At 41.0% G+C, this 16,528-nt stretch overlaps 1 protein-coding gene across 4 annotated transcripts in view; it reads left to right on the forward strand.

The window, feature by feature from the left end:
* pak1 (p21 protein (Cdc42/Rac)-activated kinase 1) overlaps positions 1-15,795 on the forward strand; it is a 44,424-nt gene extending 28,629 nt beyond the window's left edge. For 3 of the 4 annotated variants that reach the window (XM_035623388.2, XM_035623386.2, XM_035623387.2), the window contains 13 exons: positions 920-1,014; positions 1,763-1,910; positions 2,492-2,529; positions 3,923-4,039; positions 5,718-5,955; positions 7,135-7,198; positions 7,373-7,421; positions 8,451-8,563; positions 9,745-9,862; positions 10,130-10,229; positions 10,490-10,686; positions 12,002-12,139; positions 12,489-15,795. In XM_035623388.2, coding sequence (XP_035479281.1) covers positions 920-1,014; positions 1,763-1,910; positions 2,492-2,529; positions 3,923-4,039; positions 5,718-5,955; positions 7,135-7,198; positions 7,373-7,421; positions 8,451-8,563; positions 9,745-9,862; positions 10,130-10,229; positions 10,490-10,686; positions 12,002-12,139; positions 12,489-12,575 — 1,502 coding nt within the window. In that variant the 3' untranslated portion in view covers positions 12,576-15,795. The remainder of the gene's footprint in view (positions 1-919; positions 1,015-1,762; positions 1,911-2,491; positions 2,530-3,922; positions 4,040-5,717; positions 5,956-7,134; positions 7,199-7,372; positions 7,422-8,450; positions 8,564-9,744; positions 9,863-10,129; positions 10,230-10,489; positions 10,687-12,001; positions 12,140-12,488) is intronic. The other variant, XM_035623389.2, reaches the window with a different exon arrangement.
* Positions 15,796-16,528: the final 733 nt, after the last annotated feature.

Genomic DNA, 16,528 nt, shown 5'->3' on the forward strand with positions numbered 1-16,528 from the left:
CGTCCAGATGCTGAAGAAAGCGGTTACAGCCAGTAGCAGCTTAGCTTAGCTTAGCATAAAGACTGTAGACAGTAGGAAACTGCTAGCCTGGCTCCGTTCAACTGTAATAAGATCTGCCTTCCAGCTCCTCTAAAGGTCACTGGTTAACTTGTTGTATCTTGTTTGTTTCATTGGTACAAAAACCCAAATGTAAAAACAGCAGTTCACCGTTTTATGAGGAGGTTACATGTGTGGTACAAACCAGCTGAGGATAACTGGGCCCAGTCAAGAAACAATCTGGAACCTAATCCAATGTAAAACAGCAAACTGTTGTTTTTTTATTTTATATTTTCTTTCTAGCTTTTTTTTTTCCTTCCCAAAGACCAGCTACAGTTCGCCTCAAGAGGAACAAACCTTATTTTTGTTGGTCGAACTACCTCGTTGTACACACACAGGGGCAGATTACCCATGATGCGTGAAGCTGGTGGTCCTGCATCATTGTTAGTCGTCCCAGGGGGCTCTGCTGTTATGATTTCCCAGGGGATCATCTCTCATCGTTTCCAACATATGGCGTCTCTTTCCCTTTTTATTTTCTCCTTTCTTGCCTCTATTTCCTAATATTCTCTTGTGTTTTCCCTGAACTTCCCCTCTTTGTCTGCTCCACAACTTATTCCTCTTTTCCTGTTCATAATTTATCTCTGGATCTCTTAGTCCCTTTTGTTCAAGTACCTTTTTTAATAGTTGCATTTAGGACTTTATGTTTCACTAATTTTAATTGTCTTATTGTTGCAAATAGCATCTCAGCTGCTCTTATGCAGCCTTTCAAAGTTAGCACTAGAAATCCTTTTCTTTATTCACTCATAACCAATTGGTTTGAAAACACCATTTTATGTTGATTACTGTTTCCTGAGACTTAAATTACTGTATGTTTTTCTTTCAGCTTATAAGAAAAAGGAACGTCCGGAGATTTCTCTGCCGTCTGATTTTGAACACACCATCCATGTGGGCTTTGATGCAGTTACTGGGGAGTTTACTGTAAGTGTGTGTGTGTGTGTGTGTGTGTGTGTGTGTGTGTGTGTGTGTGTGTGTGTGTGTGTGTGTGTGTGTGTGTGTGTGTGTGTGTGTGTGTGTGTGTGTGTGTGTGTGTGTGTGTGTGTGTGTGTGTGTGTGTGTGTTGTTACACTCCTAAATGTACAGATAACAACTGCAGTGTGCGTCTGGTGTGTTTGCAAATCACTTTTTAATTGATCACCAAAGGACCCATGTTCATTGTTGCGTGTCTGTGTGTGTGTATAAGTGTGCGTGTCCGTGTGTTTAATACACACACTAGTCAGATGAACCGTTTTAAGTTATCACATTAGACAAAGATGCTTTGTTTCACTGACTCACTTGCTCCTCCTGACCCGGCTCTTAGCTGGATGTTAAAATGTGTGTGTGCGTGTGTGCGTGTGCACGTGTGCACGTGTGTATGTGTGTGTTTGCGCTCACTGAACTACTCCTTTGTCTATAATCTGGGACATAGTTCCTGCTCTATATGCACACAAACATTTGTCATTTTTACTCAAATCAATTCAGCCTCAATATAAGAGATGGATGGAAAAATGGTTGAAAATTAAGGAAAGGGGTTGAGTGATGGAGGAAGTGGAGGAGTGTGCGTGATGGACTGATCCCAACAGATGAGTAGAAAGAGAGATGGAAACAAGGAGATGTGACCCAGTTATGTGAGTAAGTATAAATATGACAAGACTGCCGTGTGTGTGCGTGTGTGTGTGTGTGTGTGTAGGGTATGCCGGAGCAGTGGGCCAGGCTCTTGCAGACATCCAACATCACCAAGTTGGAGCAGAAGAAGAATCCTCAGGCCGTCCTCGATGTTTTAAAGTTCTATGACTCAAAGGAAACGGCCAACAGCCAGAAATACATGAGCTTCACAGGTACACTAACATTCAAACACACACAAACACACTGCAGTACACTACAAACACACACTGTACTGGGTCTAAGAGACACAAAAGTCAAGTGAGGATGTTGAAGAAGAAGAGAGATCTAAACTAAATCAATATGTGGTGTGGGCCCCCTTTTGCCTTAGCTCAGGGGTCTTCTTGTCTCTGAAGACAGTTCTTCATGAGTCTAGCTGTATGTTTGGAGTCGTTGTCTCATACGGCAGAAAGATTTAGGGACCAATCAGAGTCCTTCCTGGTGGGACTGAGTGATGGTTAGAAATCAAAAAATCTTAAGTGCCTACAACCTCCATAAGTTGCAAAAGGGGCGCAGCAAAAGCCTCGCACCTGCAGCCATAGCAGCACTTAACAAGACATCCCAGCGCTAATCCAGCTTTTTACTGTCCATCAATGTTTTATGTTCATGAGATGTGCTTGGTTGTTTTTGTTGCTGTCCAGTGATGTATACTGTTTGCTCTCATGTTTGTTTCATGGGTCTTTACAGTGCTGCATCTCACTCTTCCTCCTTAGTTTTTTTTTTCTCATAATTTTTCCATTGTGTTTTTCCTCTGCAGATAAAAGTGCAGATCCCTTCAGCTCCTCCACCACAACGGTAAGACTACATCTGTCATACAGCCACATACAGACTGAGACGACTCTGTGAGGAAGCAGTCATTGTATAACTCTGTTGTATCATGCCTTTTCAATCATGTATGTTTACCCAGTCATGGTCAAGTTTCCCAAATTATTTTTAGTTTTCTGTACATTTATTACCCAAGATGGGAAAAGCCTCAGTGGGGAGGCATCATTGCTTTTCTTAGCATTAAAGTTTTTTTTCTAGAAGAGGGGAAAGTTTTAAGAAAAACAAAGTCAAACACTTTCTTGAAGAAAAAATGGAGCCTGGCTATATTCTGTCTGGGTAACAAGTACTGAAAGTTTTAATAGAGAAGGAAAATTAGAGCTCTGTTGTGAGATGATGAGGAGATTAAAAAGAGGAGTGGAGGCAGAGGGAGGGAGAGAGAGCCACTGACGGGCAGAGGGAGAGAGAGAAACAGAAGTGAAAGGAAAAAACCTGGAAACAAAACCTGTGGATGAGGTTTCCTCTGTAAATGTATTGTGTCTGCGGTGGTTTATTATTTAGAATCTCATTTTAATTTAGATATTAATATGCAAGAAGAAAAACTTCATGTGTCCTAAATATTTTTACGTACATACGTTCTATTTCAAAAGTATACCAGTATTTTACCTGGTGTGTGACTGCACGTACTTGATCTGCAACTGCATTTTAAATATAGGATAAACTTTATTGCTGTATCACACACACATACACACACACACACACACACACATATACACACACACAACAACTCAGCGTTTCTTATTTGTGCCGCATTGAAAGTGTTGTCTGAAACAAAAAGTTCCCTTCGTACCAAACTATGAAGGTGAGAATAAATGGGAGGAGGGCAGAGAAAGAGATGAAGATGATGATGGCATTCCTACGATGTACTCATCTTCCTCACTCTCTCTCTCTCTATCTCTCTCTCTCTCTCTGCATTGTGAATCAGCATCTTTTCCTCCTTTCACCATATCCCTGTGTCTGCAGCTTGGCCACCAGCCGAGCACCAGACTATCGGGAGGGAGATAGAGCAGAGAAGAAGCGAGGGAACAGAGGGATGGAATGGAGTGAGGTGTGACTAGTGGCAACAGAAGCCAGACATGAGCCGGGCTTTTAGACCTCCTTGGTGATGATGAGAGGAGGAAAACGGAGAAACGGGTTGAAAGACAAGAGAGGGAGGGAAGAAAGAAAGGAGGTAAAACTCAGAGAAAAAAAACGAGCTGAGGGGAAGAGCTGAAGATGAGTAGGAGAAATTCTCTGCGTGGTGAGATGATGAGGCAGTATAAGAAGTGAAAGTGACCGTAGTAGTATGATGGGTCTCGTATCGCTTTTAGCTCATGTGACAATGATGTCACTGAGGCTCCTCCCTCTTTCCCTCTGTGACATCAAGCAGAGCGCCAAGGCCGTGTCAGAGACGCCCGCCATAGCAACCGTATCCGAAGACGAGGATGAAGATGAAGCTGAGCCGCCGCCGGTGATCGCCCCCCGGCCAGAACACACCAAATCAGTAAGGACACACACACACACACACACACACACACACACACACACACAGTGCCCTGAGCAGTCCCACATGAGTAATTTACTCAAGTCCAGGTAGCAGTCGTGCTTTGTCTTTCACAGCCATTAATCTATTAATCTTTAAATGGACCTGTCTCCTGCCATGCTTCACGTCTTTATTAAGACCATGAACGTGTGTGTGTGTGTGACAGTCACAGGGGAAAGCCAAGGTTTTTCATTTAGAAACAGTTTTCAAAGAAGCTCTTTCTCTCAGTCTCTGTTCAGGAGTGCACGCAAACACAGTAAATTGAATGACTGCAACGCTGGTGATAAATCAATACACACACATTTTGACGTGAGCTAGTAGGTAATCACAAGTGTTACTTATCACATCAATAAAGTTTCTGTTGAGGCACTCAGCCTTAATTAATGTGATTTACATCACCTGGGTTTATCTACTACTTCATGTCAAAATGGCTGTTGTGAAAAACAAAAGAGTTGATGAATTTTAGCAGCAGCACAAACACAGATGGTTTAGAGCAAAACTGTTGTATTTGTTTTATTTTAGTTCCTCAAACTGGCAATTGAGTGTCACCAAAAGCACATTATTCAATTCTCACGAAAAGAAAAAAACTTTTTTTATTATTTTGTTTGTTCAAAAAAAGATCCAAGACGTAAACTTATTTAGCTCACCAACATATGAGACAAATAACGAGAGTATCGACACAGTTGAGAAGCTGGAGCTGTGGTGGCATTTTGCATCGATTGATTGTCAAAATAATTATCCATCAGTTGTGTCTCAAGCAACAAATCAAAAAAGTTGAACCTCCATCTTCTAATACTTATTATACTAATGCTTACATTTTTAATACATTTTTTGAGCTCACCTTAGTGATAAGCTTCATTACTGTCACAATATTCTGCTTCTCACTTCTCTCTCTCACACGCACACACACACACACACACACACACACACACACACACACACACACACACACACACACACACAGAGACATTGTTGCACCTCTGTCAGACAGGTTGGCGGTTGAGAGGCTGCTTCCATGGCGCCACCACTGTTTCCAAGGTGATGAGTGTAGTGCTCCTGACTGGAACTCCCATCATAAAACACACACACACACACACACACTCCTGACAGTCTTAAGTAACATACCATTTTACTTTATCTCTCTGCTGACTGTCTGTTTTTGCAGTTGGCTCAAGGTAATTGTATTTATTTTTGGAGTAACTTCATACAAAGTGCAATAAATTGGGGAAATAACAGCCCCATGTGAAAGATGTTACTGAAAGATGTTGTTAACTGAACGTTTACACTTTTTCAAGTGAAGTTTTTAAGAGGAACATTTTATTACTGTGAGACACTGCAGGCAGCTTCTCTTGTTAGCAAAAAAAGTGATAACTTTATGTTAAGTTGTGTCAATCATAGAGAATAATACTCTGAGTCCAATAGCCCACCTGTTTTTTCTTTTTCCGAGCTTTGCAAACTAAGTTATTCTGTCGTATTGTTTGACTATATATGCAAAGGCAGCAGTCTGGATCTGATCATTCTGATTCAGTATGTCATGCAGACTGGCCACAACTATATACACATTGAATTCATCCATGCAGTATGATAAAGTTTGTTTACGAAAATTCTCCTATTAATTTCACATTAATCAAATTTTCAGATATACACTCGCTCAGTGATCGAGCCCCTCCCTCCTCCCCCTCCCACCAAAGATGCTGCGACCTCCCCCATCAACCCACCAGCCGCTGCAGCAGCAGCCGTCATGCCCGCCGCGCCTACAGACGGAGCTCCCAGCAGCCCTCCCAGTGCAAGCCCCGCCCCTGGGCCTTCCCTGCCCCGCCCCCAGGACAAAACCAGGAAGAAGAAGATGTCAGACGAGGAGATCCTGGAGAAACTACGTAAGGCTCAGTCACACAGTCAGACACACAAACTCGTACTTTTAAAACATATTACTTATAATTCAGATTACATACATGCACTAAACAAAGGAACCACACTGGCCGAAATAATGGACACAACTTTCCCGATACCTTTTGTGTATTTATTTTTTTGTCTGGTGCTCTTTTTGAGCTTTGATATTTTAGACAACAGTGTTCCTCTTGTTTTGTGTAAGTTTCCTGTTTCAACATGACAAAAGCCTACGTCCACAAAGCCAGGTCCGGAGAGAAAGGGCCTCTGATAAGGATGAAACTTTAATGGATGAATTAATAATCTTCAGATCCCTCTGCAGCCAGTCTCCAAAATCTGGAGATATCTTAGAAATATCCAACAATCAAATGCGGTCGTGAACATTTTGGGTATGAACATATAGTGTATGAAATGGACTCATACATGAAGATACTCTCCCACATGCAGAGAAAACATGAAAACAAATGTGTGCTTGTAACCCCTGAATTAAGCCTGTATATTTTTTAAACCATGCAACACGCCTGTCCAGATGTGCTCAGGTCTCCCTTTGCTGGTAAGACCAGGACTCTGCCTGTCTGTCAATCTCTCCGATTGACAGACCTGGTTTTCACTTTCCCCGCCCCCTCTGTCCAGTCCTCACGTTTGATTGGTCGTCTGCTCTCTTTCCATCGTCCAGTCTCCTGCGGTTCCAGAGTGACTCCAAGTTTTGTCGTGATCACTTTCCTTCTGTGGATTCTGAGAACTAAAGAAAGAGCTTTTTTCTTTCTTTCTTTCTTTCTTTCTTTTCTTCCTTTCTTTCTTTCTTTCTTTCTTTCTATCTAGCTTTCTGTTTCTAATTTTTGTCTCATCCCTTGTTCCTTCTCTCCATCTTCTCCTCTGTCTGTTGTTCCTCTCTTCTCTCTGCTCTCTCTCCCAGTCAGCATGCTGCATTGACCTGAGTGTGATGAACATAGAGTAGAATTAGGATGGATAGAAAGACACATGACTCTTCTATCCATTCGAATTCAGTCGTGATATATAAAATGAACATATAATTATAATTCAGCTGTGGATTACAGGGCCTGGTTTCCTTTTCTTGCCCTCTTGCTGATCCTTGTTTTTTCTTGTTTGTTGCAATCAATAATCAATAAGTGCGTTTTTGCTTCTTTCTCCCTGTTTGTTTATCTCAGGGACGATTGTAAGTGTCGGAGACCCCAAGAAGAAATATACTCGCTTTGAGAAGATCGGACAGGGGTAAGACACAAATCCACCGTGGCTGAGATGTCAAGTCTCTTGTGACTAGTAATAGATTCTTTTCATTATGACCTTTCATGACCTTTAAGAAATGATAGACGATTTCATCCAAAAAATAAATAATGGCATACAGCTTAATGTTGACCTGTGGCTTGTCGTGCTCTCTGGTTTCAGGGCGTCTGGGACGGTGTACACGGCCATCGACATCGCTACAGGACAGGAGGTTTGTAGTGATATTTATTCTCCTTCATACTTTCCACTGTTCTCTTTCCTCCTTCAGCTTACAGCTTGCCACTCACAAAGTGATGACAACAGGACTGAAAGAACTCCACAACAACTGGAGAATACTGACATGAATGTCCTGTGATTTCATGGAAATGCATCCTGGATCTCTGTTGGGACAAAAACGCTGGACTGAAGTCCCACAGAATTATAACATTTTGTAAAGACTCAAATTTAAAGATTGTGCTTTCAACCCTTCTTTACATTCATTATGTATTTAAGTATAAAGGACAGCATAAGTAGGTGGTTGACTGTATACAGTAACCACAAAAAAGCTCCCAATTAGTTGCAGAGACACTGTCAAAGGTTAAGGAGGAATTAAATTAACTTGACAGTTGTTTATCCAGACAGACCGAATCTTAGCTGAAAGGCAGGAAAGTAAAATGCAGTGAGTCAAAAATTAATTTCCTAGACCAAGTTTTGGACAACGTTCACACAAAATGCCTTTCTTAAGAAAATATAGATAGATGTTGAAGGCTTGACAGGAAGTTTAAATCAGGTGAGATAAAAAAGAGAAGAGCGAGGAAGAGACTCGAGGGAGGAGAGCAGTCAGTTCATCTGGTCTGCACAGTGAGGACATTGTGACAGTAACTGGATTTAAGTCTGGCTTCAACAACTGTGACTTTCAGGTTAAATTTGAAGGAGCTCAGCCCGTCTGTCGGCCTAATCCTCCTCAGTTTCAGTCTCTGAGGATTAGTCTGTGTGCTCAGTTTTTAATGCTGCCTAACAGCCTTTCACTGACGCTCGCTGGCTTCTCTGGCAGACGTCTGTCTTCACTTTCTTACTATTTTCCTTTTCATCCTCTTGTCTTTTATTCAATGTCACATTTTCTCTTAATAAACCCATATTTCTTGTCCTCCTCCCCACATTCTCCAATGTTTCCGGCTCAATACCAGGTCTGCCTGGTTTATTTTTATGAATATAAAAGTCCCACCGCAGTGACCAGTCAAATGTTTCTCCCTTCTCCCAGGTTGCCATTAAACAGATGAACCTGCAGCAGCAGCCGAAGAAAGAACTGATCATCAATGAGATTCTGGTGATGAGGGAAAATAAAAACCCAAACATAGTCAACTACCTGGACAGGTTAGACACACACACACACACACACACACACACACACACACACACACACAACTATCAGTCCACAGCGTTACCATGACAGTTTTTCTGACAGTTTCTGACTTCCAGTCCCTTATTTTTCCTGGATTATCCTTCTCATTGATTTTTAATGGTTTCATAGACAGAGCATTCTAGCTCATACGATTCACTCAGAGCTTGGCAGCATTGGTTGGAACCTTTCTTTTTTTTCAATTTTTGGTTTATCTGTACTAATGGTGCACAGTTCCAAAGGCTCAAAACCAATGTAAACTCCCAACCAAAACAGCCACTAATTAAGGCCCTGATCTTTCTATTATTACTCAAATCCTTTTTTTAAAATGTCGATAACAACAAAAAAAACAACAACGTTGTTACCAAGCCCTTTAACATTTAGTATACTATCATTATATATAATTAACGGCAGATCTTGATCAGCTCTATACAGTTTGCATGTGGTTATGCAGAATGGGTGAAGTATTGGTAAAGGACTTCATCACGTACGAGAGGTCATCAGGTTCAGTCTTGTTGTTGTGATGGTAACCCCTGAAGGTTCTCCCCCTGGTGGGGGGAGAGGGCGTCTGGTTGCCGTAGTTACCTGTTTTGTCCTTAGAGACATTGTGGCATATGCAAGACTGGTGATAACCTTGTCATCACCACGGAAACAACATTTTCACTGTCACTGATTTATTGTGAGGTTCTTTAAAAGAACTGACAAAAAGAAGGACTTTTCCTATTTTGCCTTTATCCAAGTTGCATCCAGCAATTAATTAATTCATCCATTTTAAGAGTGATCCAATGAGAGTCATCTCAATCCCTTCTTCATGAACGCACCAGTGTACACAGGAAAATAAAAATAAAATTTCACAGGGCAATGACTAGGTATTCAGAGAAAAAGCAAACAAATAAAATTTATGTAACAACTCAAATAAGAGATAAGTATAAAATAGCAAAATAATAAAAGCTAGGACTCAAATAAACATACAATGGAACACAAACAATATAAACCAGTGGATGACTCAGTTTAACCTTTAAAATCAGACATAGAAATATTTTGATCCATTTTCAGCGTGTTAGTCCCCTCTGACTGACGGGAGATGCTAAAATGTGTATATTATTATCATTATTATGTATTGATATATTATTTCATCTCTCGATGTTTGCCACAGTTACCTGGTGGGTGACGAGCTGTGGGTGGTGATGGAGTACCTGGCCGGAGGTTCGCTGACTGACGTTGTCACGGAGACCTGCATGGATGAAGCCCAGATAGCTGCTGTGTGCAGAGAGGTAAGAGACAACGTTTTGGTTTGAAATGTAATGAATTATTTCTCTCGGAAGCTGGATCGTCTCCCAGAGTTTTATTGTGGCCTGTTGAGAGATTAAAGGGTGTTCCAGGAACAAAGTGTTACCGTTTTGGTTACAGCAGGGTTTTGCTGCCACCATGTCAAAAAAAAAAAATTCAGTTTTCTAATTATACCAGAAGCGTTTCACATTTTTACAAGATCATTTTGGAGATATTAATTAAATCCATATTATTTCTCTCTCTCCCTTCAGTGTCTCCAGGCGTTGGAGTTCCTCCACTCGAACCAGGTCATCCATCGAGACATAAAGAGCGACAACATCCTGCTGGGCATGGACGGCTCCGTCAAACTCAGTCAGTCATCATATGATTTTAACTCTATTAATTATTAATTCAGTGTATTTGTTTTTTTAATGTATGTTGGAATATTGCTACTAGCTTTGTACAACAGTGAGGATTGTTGTTGTAGTTTCTCATTTGGACCAAGGGGGGAGGCTCTGGATCTGATTCTTTTGTTCAAGTCTGTAAATAAAGGCTGACAGTCAGTTTTTTTTTATTATAAATAAGTGTTTGTGAAGAAGCGGACTAATTTTCTTCCACTCTCCTCCTCCCAGCCGACTTTGGCTTCTGCGCTCAGATCACCCCGGAGCAGAGTAAACGCAGCACCATGGTCGGGACTCCGTACTGGATGGCTCCGGAGGTCGTGACCCGTAAAGCCTACGGTCCCAAAGTGGACATCTGGTCTCTAGGCATCATGGCCATAGAGATGGTGGAGGGGGAGCCGCCGTACCTGAATGAAAACCCCCTCAGGGTGAGATTTGACTATTGGTGACTTGAGTTTGACAGTAAAGTCTTTGTCTTAGATTTGAGACAATTGCGTGTTCACAAAATGAGACTCATTTTTTAATGGAGATAGTAGGAGTGTTACTACACTGTTTTACAGAAACTGTCGCTTTGCGTTTATAGCCTTAATAATTTTTAAGGGCAGTGAGTTCACAGTGAGTCTTTTGAAGTTAGTTGGTTGCACTTAACGCTCAGCACACGATCTCCTGGACTGAAGGGATCTTTGGGAACATTTCCCTACAGGAAAGTATCTTTAAAAAGTATTTTTCCTCAAACGGGATCAAGTTTTCTTAAAATCAGGGAGCTTTAATATGCAGGGCAGGGAAGTATGGTACATGTTATCATAGCAGTGTTTGTCAGTCTCATTCTTAAAACCACCACTTGATGGCACCAAAGTAAAGATCTTCAAACCCTGCTCACTCACCACTGTACACCAGAGAGCTATCCAATATTTCTAGGGAGTTAATAAATGTACTTCAGTTCTGGCCTTTATTGGAGATGTAGGACGGGAACAATCCGGACATCAGACATAAATGTCAAATGCTTCACGTTTGATCAAAGATTCACTGAAAGTATATTTAACTGGGACACTTCAACTTCTCTGAGCTAATGAGTTGAAAACCTTTTCATTTTATTTTCAATCCAGAACCGGTAACTTTGTGATATGCAGGAGATTTTGAACACAATGTGTCTCACGTATAGAGAAGAATGGCCTGTTGATATGTGGTTTTAAACAAAATCTACAAACTTATTGTCTCATGAAGAAGAAGATGCAGGGTGGATCCTTAAGACAAAAGGAAAAGCTCCCTATGTGCACAGCTAAATTCAGGAACACATTAGCCATCAGACCGACAGACCAACAGGTTTAATGCCACTTCAGAGGACAGCCTTTGTTTGTAGTGTGCGCTCGATGAAATTGAGAATGAGGCTCACTTTTTGCTGTCGTGTTTAGAGGACATAAGGGATGTCATTTTTAGTGAAACATCCTCTATTTTTATGTTAATTTCTTCTGTCTGCACGATTATGAAAAACCTGAGTTGAGTTGTGCCGAGAAGGCAGATTATTTGTGTAAGACCGAGCTGTAAAATAAGTAGTTTGGAGTGAATATTTTGATCAAGGAAACTGTGCTTTTGGCGTTTTGTGAACCCATGAGGGTCGGACACAACTCTAAAAATAACATACAATACAATGAAAATACTCACTGGCTTTAAGCATGTGTCCCCATATCTGAATGTGCTTCATGGGCCATAGGCTGACATGTTGTTGGTGTGTGTGTTGCCTAGGCACTGTATCTCATAGCAACCAACGGCACGCCAGAGCTGCAGAACCCGGAGAAACTGTCAACGACATTCAGAGACTTCCTGAACCGATGTCTGGAGATGGACGTGGAGAAGAGAGGGTCGGCTAAAGAACTACTGCAGGTACTGCAGCTTCTGAATTCATTCCTTAGTCTTAACTGAACATTCAATTTGTTCTTCTTATATGGTTAAATAAAAGAAAAAAAGAAAAAAGAATACAGGGCAAAACTGCTGATTAAGATTAAAGGCAAAATGACTCAGATGTGCAAAGAAATAATATTTTGTGCTCAACAGTTAATTCTGGACATTATAACATTTAAAACATTGATCAATTTCCACATATTCATAAAACATAAATAGACAACGGTGAACTGAAATATTTTTTTCTCTTTCTCTCACTCTTTCTCTCTCTCTGTTCCCTTTCCACCTCTTTCTTTCCTTTTCCCTCCTCTTCCCTCTCTTCCTCTCTCAGCATCAGTTTCTGAAGATGGCGAAGCCTCTCTCCAGTCTCACTCCTCTCATCCTGGCTGCCAAGGAGGCCGCCAAGAACAACCGCTAGCTATCCCTCTCTCTCTCTCTCTCTGTCTCGCTCCCTCTCTCTACCATCTCTCCTTCCTCTCTCTCTACCATCTGTCCTTCCTCTCTCCTCTCTCTTCTTTCGTTTCGAGAGGTGGCGATGGCTACGAGCTGGGTTACATAACCAGTCTTTCTCTCTCTAACCTGCTCCTTCACCCTTTGACCTTTGCTTGACCTCCGTAATACCCCCACCCACCCCACCCCCTGTTACAGGGAGAAAGAAGGGCAGTCTCTTCCTGTAACTTCTTTTTCAACACTCCACTGGACTCAGTCAGGAAGATGGGGGCTTACTGAGTGACATCATCGGTTGATCTGTGATCAAGTCATGTCATTGCATTGCTGACATCACCGCCCCCTCACTCGGTACGAACTACCCGATATGGGAGAGAGAGTGTTTCAAAAGAGCCCAAAGACTCATGGGAGTTGGTTTTTTTTAGTTTTTTTTTTATCAGTGTTTGTCTGTTTTTTTCTACCTTGTCTGTAAAAGCCCCAGACCATAACAGCCAAACAGCACCCTCTGCTGCAGACTGTGTGTGTGTGTGTGTGTGTGTGTGTGTGTGTGTGTGTGTGTGTGTGTGTGTGTGTGTGTGTGTGTGTGTGTGTGTGTGTGTGTGTGTGTGTGTGTGTGTGTGTGTGTGTGTGTGTGTGTGTGTGTGTGTGTGTGTGTGTGTGTGTGTGTGTGTGTGTGTGTGTGTTCATCTGTAGGTTTCAGTTGGACCTCATCAGCTTCTAAAAGTGCATTGATTCTTTTTCATTCGATCACTTTTTTTTTAAGTCAACTTTTGCGTGTGTGTGTATGCATGTCTCACTGGGGGGAAGTTGGGATGTTCGTTAAGTTGATTGTAGCGTTTCCTTGTGTAGTTTTTGGCTCGGAGGAGCCGAGGTTTGGTACTTTGTCTTGTCTGCAGTGTGAGCCATGAGCTACAAAATATTAACATTGGTGATCATGAGGAAATGCTGGTGCTCCCAGAGGCATCGATGGACTGAGTTTGGACACGAGAGGTTTTCACTGCAAAAACACCCAGTTTGACTCCGGAAGATCCAGCAAACCAGTTTTTGAAAGCACAGAACTGATATTGGGAGTGAAAGTTAAACTGGAAGTTCTTCTACTGTAGAACAAAGAAAAGAAACCCCTACTGACATTTTTTAACTAGGCTAATAACTTAAAATCTAGTGCTTTTTAAACAGTATACGAAGTGGCTTGTTTCATATGTTTAGACAACTAGAAAGTTGGTGGGGAAAAAACAACACTAGAAAAGGGCATCGGTTAATATCTGCTTTTAGTTTTATTTTTCATGTGCACTAACAAAGTAATCATAGTTTAACTTTGTCAAAATCACAGAAGTTCAGATTTCGTTTTTTGCTTGTTAAATTTTCCTATTGCGCATAGAGGAGAGCTCTGGGAAAAAAAGCATACACAATGGAGAGGCAGCTGTTTATTTTATTTTATTTGATGCAAATTAATATTTTTTATTTATGAATACTCCACAACATTATTTTGTCAGTACAATTCAATCAAATAAAAAAAGCATGAATTTGTAGATTGAATAAACCCTCACTTTATTTTTGAACATTTTCTCTTTACTACCTGTCAGTCACCTGACACCAAAAAAAAAAATCTTTAGCTAAGAATTAAGCCCAAGAAATAGAGGACTTTAAATCTCAATATGATGTCAGAAAGTTAGATTGAAACTTCTATATTATTCTCGCACAAATCCAAAATCAGCACAGCATAATGCAGTGCACAAACGTACACACAATCAACTGGACACGACCCACAATCCACCCTGCCAAACTCGCTCCATCTGCAGCTCTGGGACTGTCTGTGGGCTCGACGCTGAGACTGTGAGGGAGAGAATGTGCATGTCAACAACTTTTTTTCTTCTTCTTCTTTTTGTACGGTACCTTAAAGATAAAGACAATAAATGAAATTAGTTGTGATAATGCTGAAATGTTAAGTGTCGATTCATGACGTATGCTCGTGTACGATGGGGAAGATCCCATCTTAATCCTATTTTCAGAAGAATGAAACAAATAAATGATACAACGGTACATTTTTTTAAATTCCTGTAGGACTGTTCCTGATCCCAGGAACCCTCTGGACACAAGGTGTATATTTTATGTGCAAAAAAGAAAGTCTGTTTCAACTTTGGTTGATGGACTCACTGTTATTTTTTTTTTAAATTGATCAATGTTAGAAAATTAGCTCACCAACTGTTTTTAATTTGGATATTGATAATTGAGTGTTTTTTTTAAGGTTGATTTTTTCTTGTCCTGTAACTGACGGGTCAAAGGTTCAAATCCTGCAAGAGCCAAAGTTTCAGCAGCCACGGTTCTTCGCTCTGCATTCGAGCGTCGGGTAAAGAAAAAGAAAAAAACCCTGCAATGTAAATACTCAAAACCATAAAGCTGACACTTTGATTTCTGTTTTTAGTTTTTTGTATTGTTTTTTTAATGTAGTGTTGATGTACCTCTGGCCTTAAACTGTTTTAATGGTGCAAGACTACTTCACTACCAACGTGATGGCATCAATGCAACCGGCAACATTTTGAGGCAACATTGAATATCGTTCTCAACACTTTATGGCTCCAACTGATGATTATTCTGATTATCGGTTATTAATCTGCTCATTGTTTTCTTTTTTAATTAGTCAAACCCTAAAGTTTCTGAAATATAAAAAAGAAAAATTGTTAAAATGTGTCCAGAGCCCAAGATGACGTCCTAGTTTGTGGAAGCAACAGTCAAGATATTCACTTTACAGTAATATAGAGTAATACAATCAGAAACACTCGTAATAAAATTGATTTGATTGCTGCACTGCACGTGCAGGGTCGACACGTTTAGTCAAATTGTCTCATCGACATCGTCAGTGTGGTCGTGTGAACAGTGAGTGCTGGAGTGTCGTTGAGCAGGGCACCGGAGCAGCTGCAGCGCAGAGAGATGATGCTGTGAATATCATGAACATGTATAAACTGCCTGAAACTGTTGCCGCCGTGAGAGTTGGTGTTTCCTGGTCTGAACCTCCGGCGCAGAGCCGAACTGGACTTTGAGGACTGTTCCGTGGTTTTGCATTTTGTTTTCTCTGAGGCAGCTCATTGGCAGAATTGTCTTTGAGTTTGTAAGACGTTTAAAGTTTTCCTGTCAATAAACTCATCAAAAGAGAGTGTTCTCAGACAGCGCTGTCTGTCTGTCTGTGAAAGAAACACGTAGTAATGCTCCTTTAATTGATCCTTTAAACTCTGGTAGAAGTTTAACCATGTTGTGGTACTTTGACCTGATCATATTCATCTGGCAAGGTTGTTGCTGACTAAGGTGTGGGATGGATCAGACCGAACAGAATTCATGATCAACTCCTCACACTGTTGAACCTGTAGTTTCCAGATGAGATGAGTGCCACAGCGTTGTGGTTGATAAATGAAATAATGATAAATAATTGAATAAGTTGCTGCTGCGAAATTTCGCTACTGAACATTTTCTGGTATCATGGGAACTATAGTTCCAAAACATACAGTAGAGCAGGGACTGGGGAGTCTGAAGGTGGGCCTCTCAGTATCGGACTTTGAAAACTCCATTCTCTTAAAAAATGTGGATTTATTTCATTTTATTTCCTAATGCTCCTGAAAACTCTAAAGCTTCTTTGTAAGTCGGTTATATAAACTACTGTTCTTTGCCCGAGTCTGTGGCAGAAATGAGCTTAAATCGTCCCCACCACCACCAACACCACCACCCTCCGCCTGGCAGTGAAATAAACGCCCATCTAATTTTTTCTTTCTTTCTCCTTCTAATTAAAAATGGTAATTACTGTTTGCCAGCTTCCTAAGCTCCCCTTTCATCTTCAGGCTGATAGAGAATGAGTTTTTAGGAGGAAGCGAAGCTGCGTGTGAATCAGTGTTAAGCCTCCAGTGGCTCATAAGGTTAAACTTAGGTTAAACTGAA

This window comes from Scophthalmus maximus, chromosome 11 (assembly GCF_022379125.1).
Source record: "Scophthalmus maximus strain ysfricsl-2021 chromosome 11, ASM2237912v1, whole genome shotgun sequence".
Lineage (NCBI taxonomy): Eukaryota > Metazoa > Chordata > Actinopteri > Pleuronectiformes > Scophthalmidae > Scophthalmus > Scophthalmus maximus.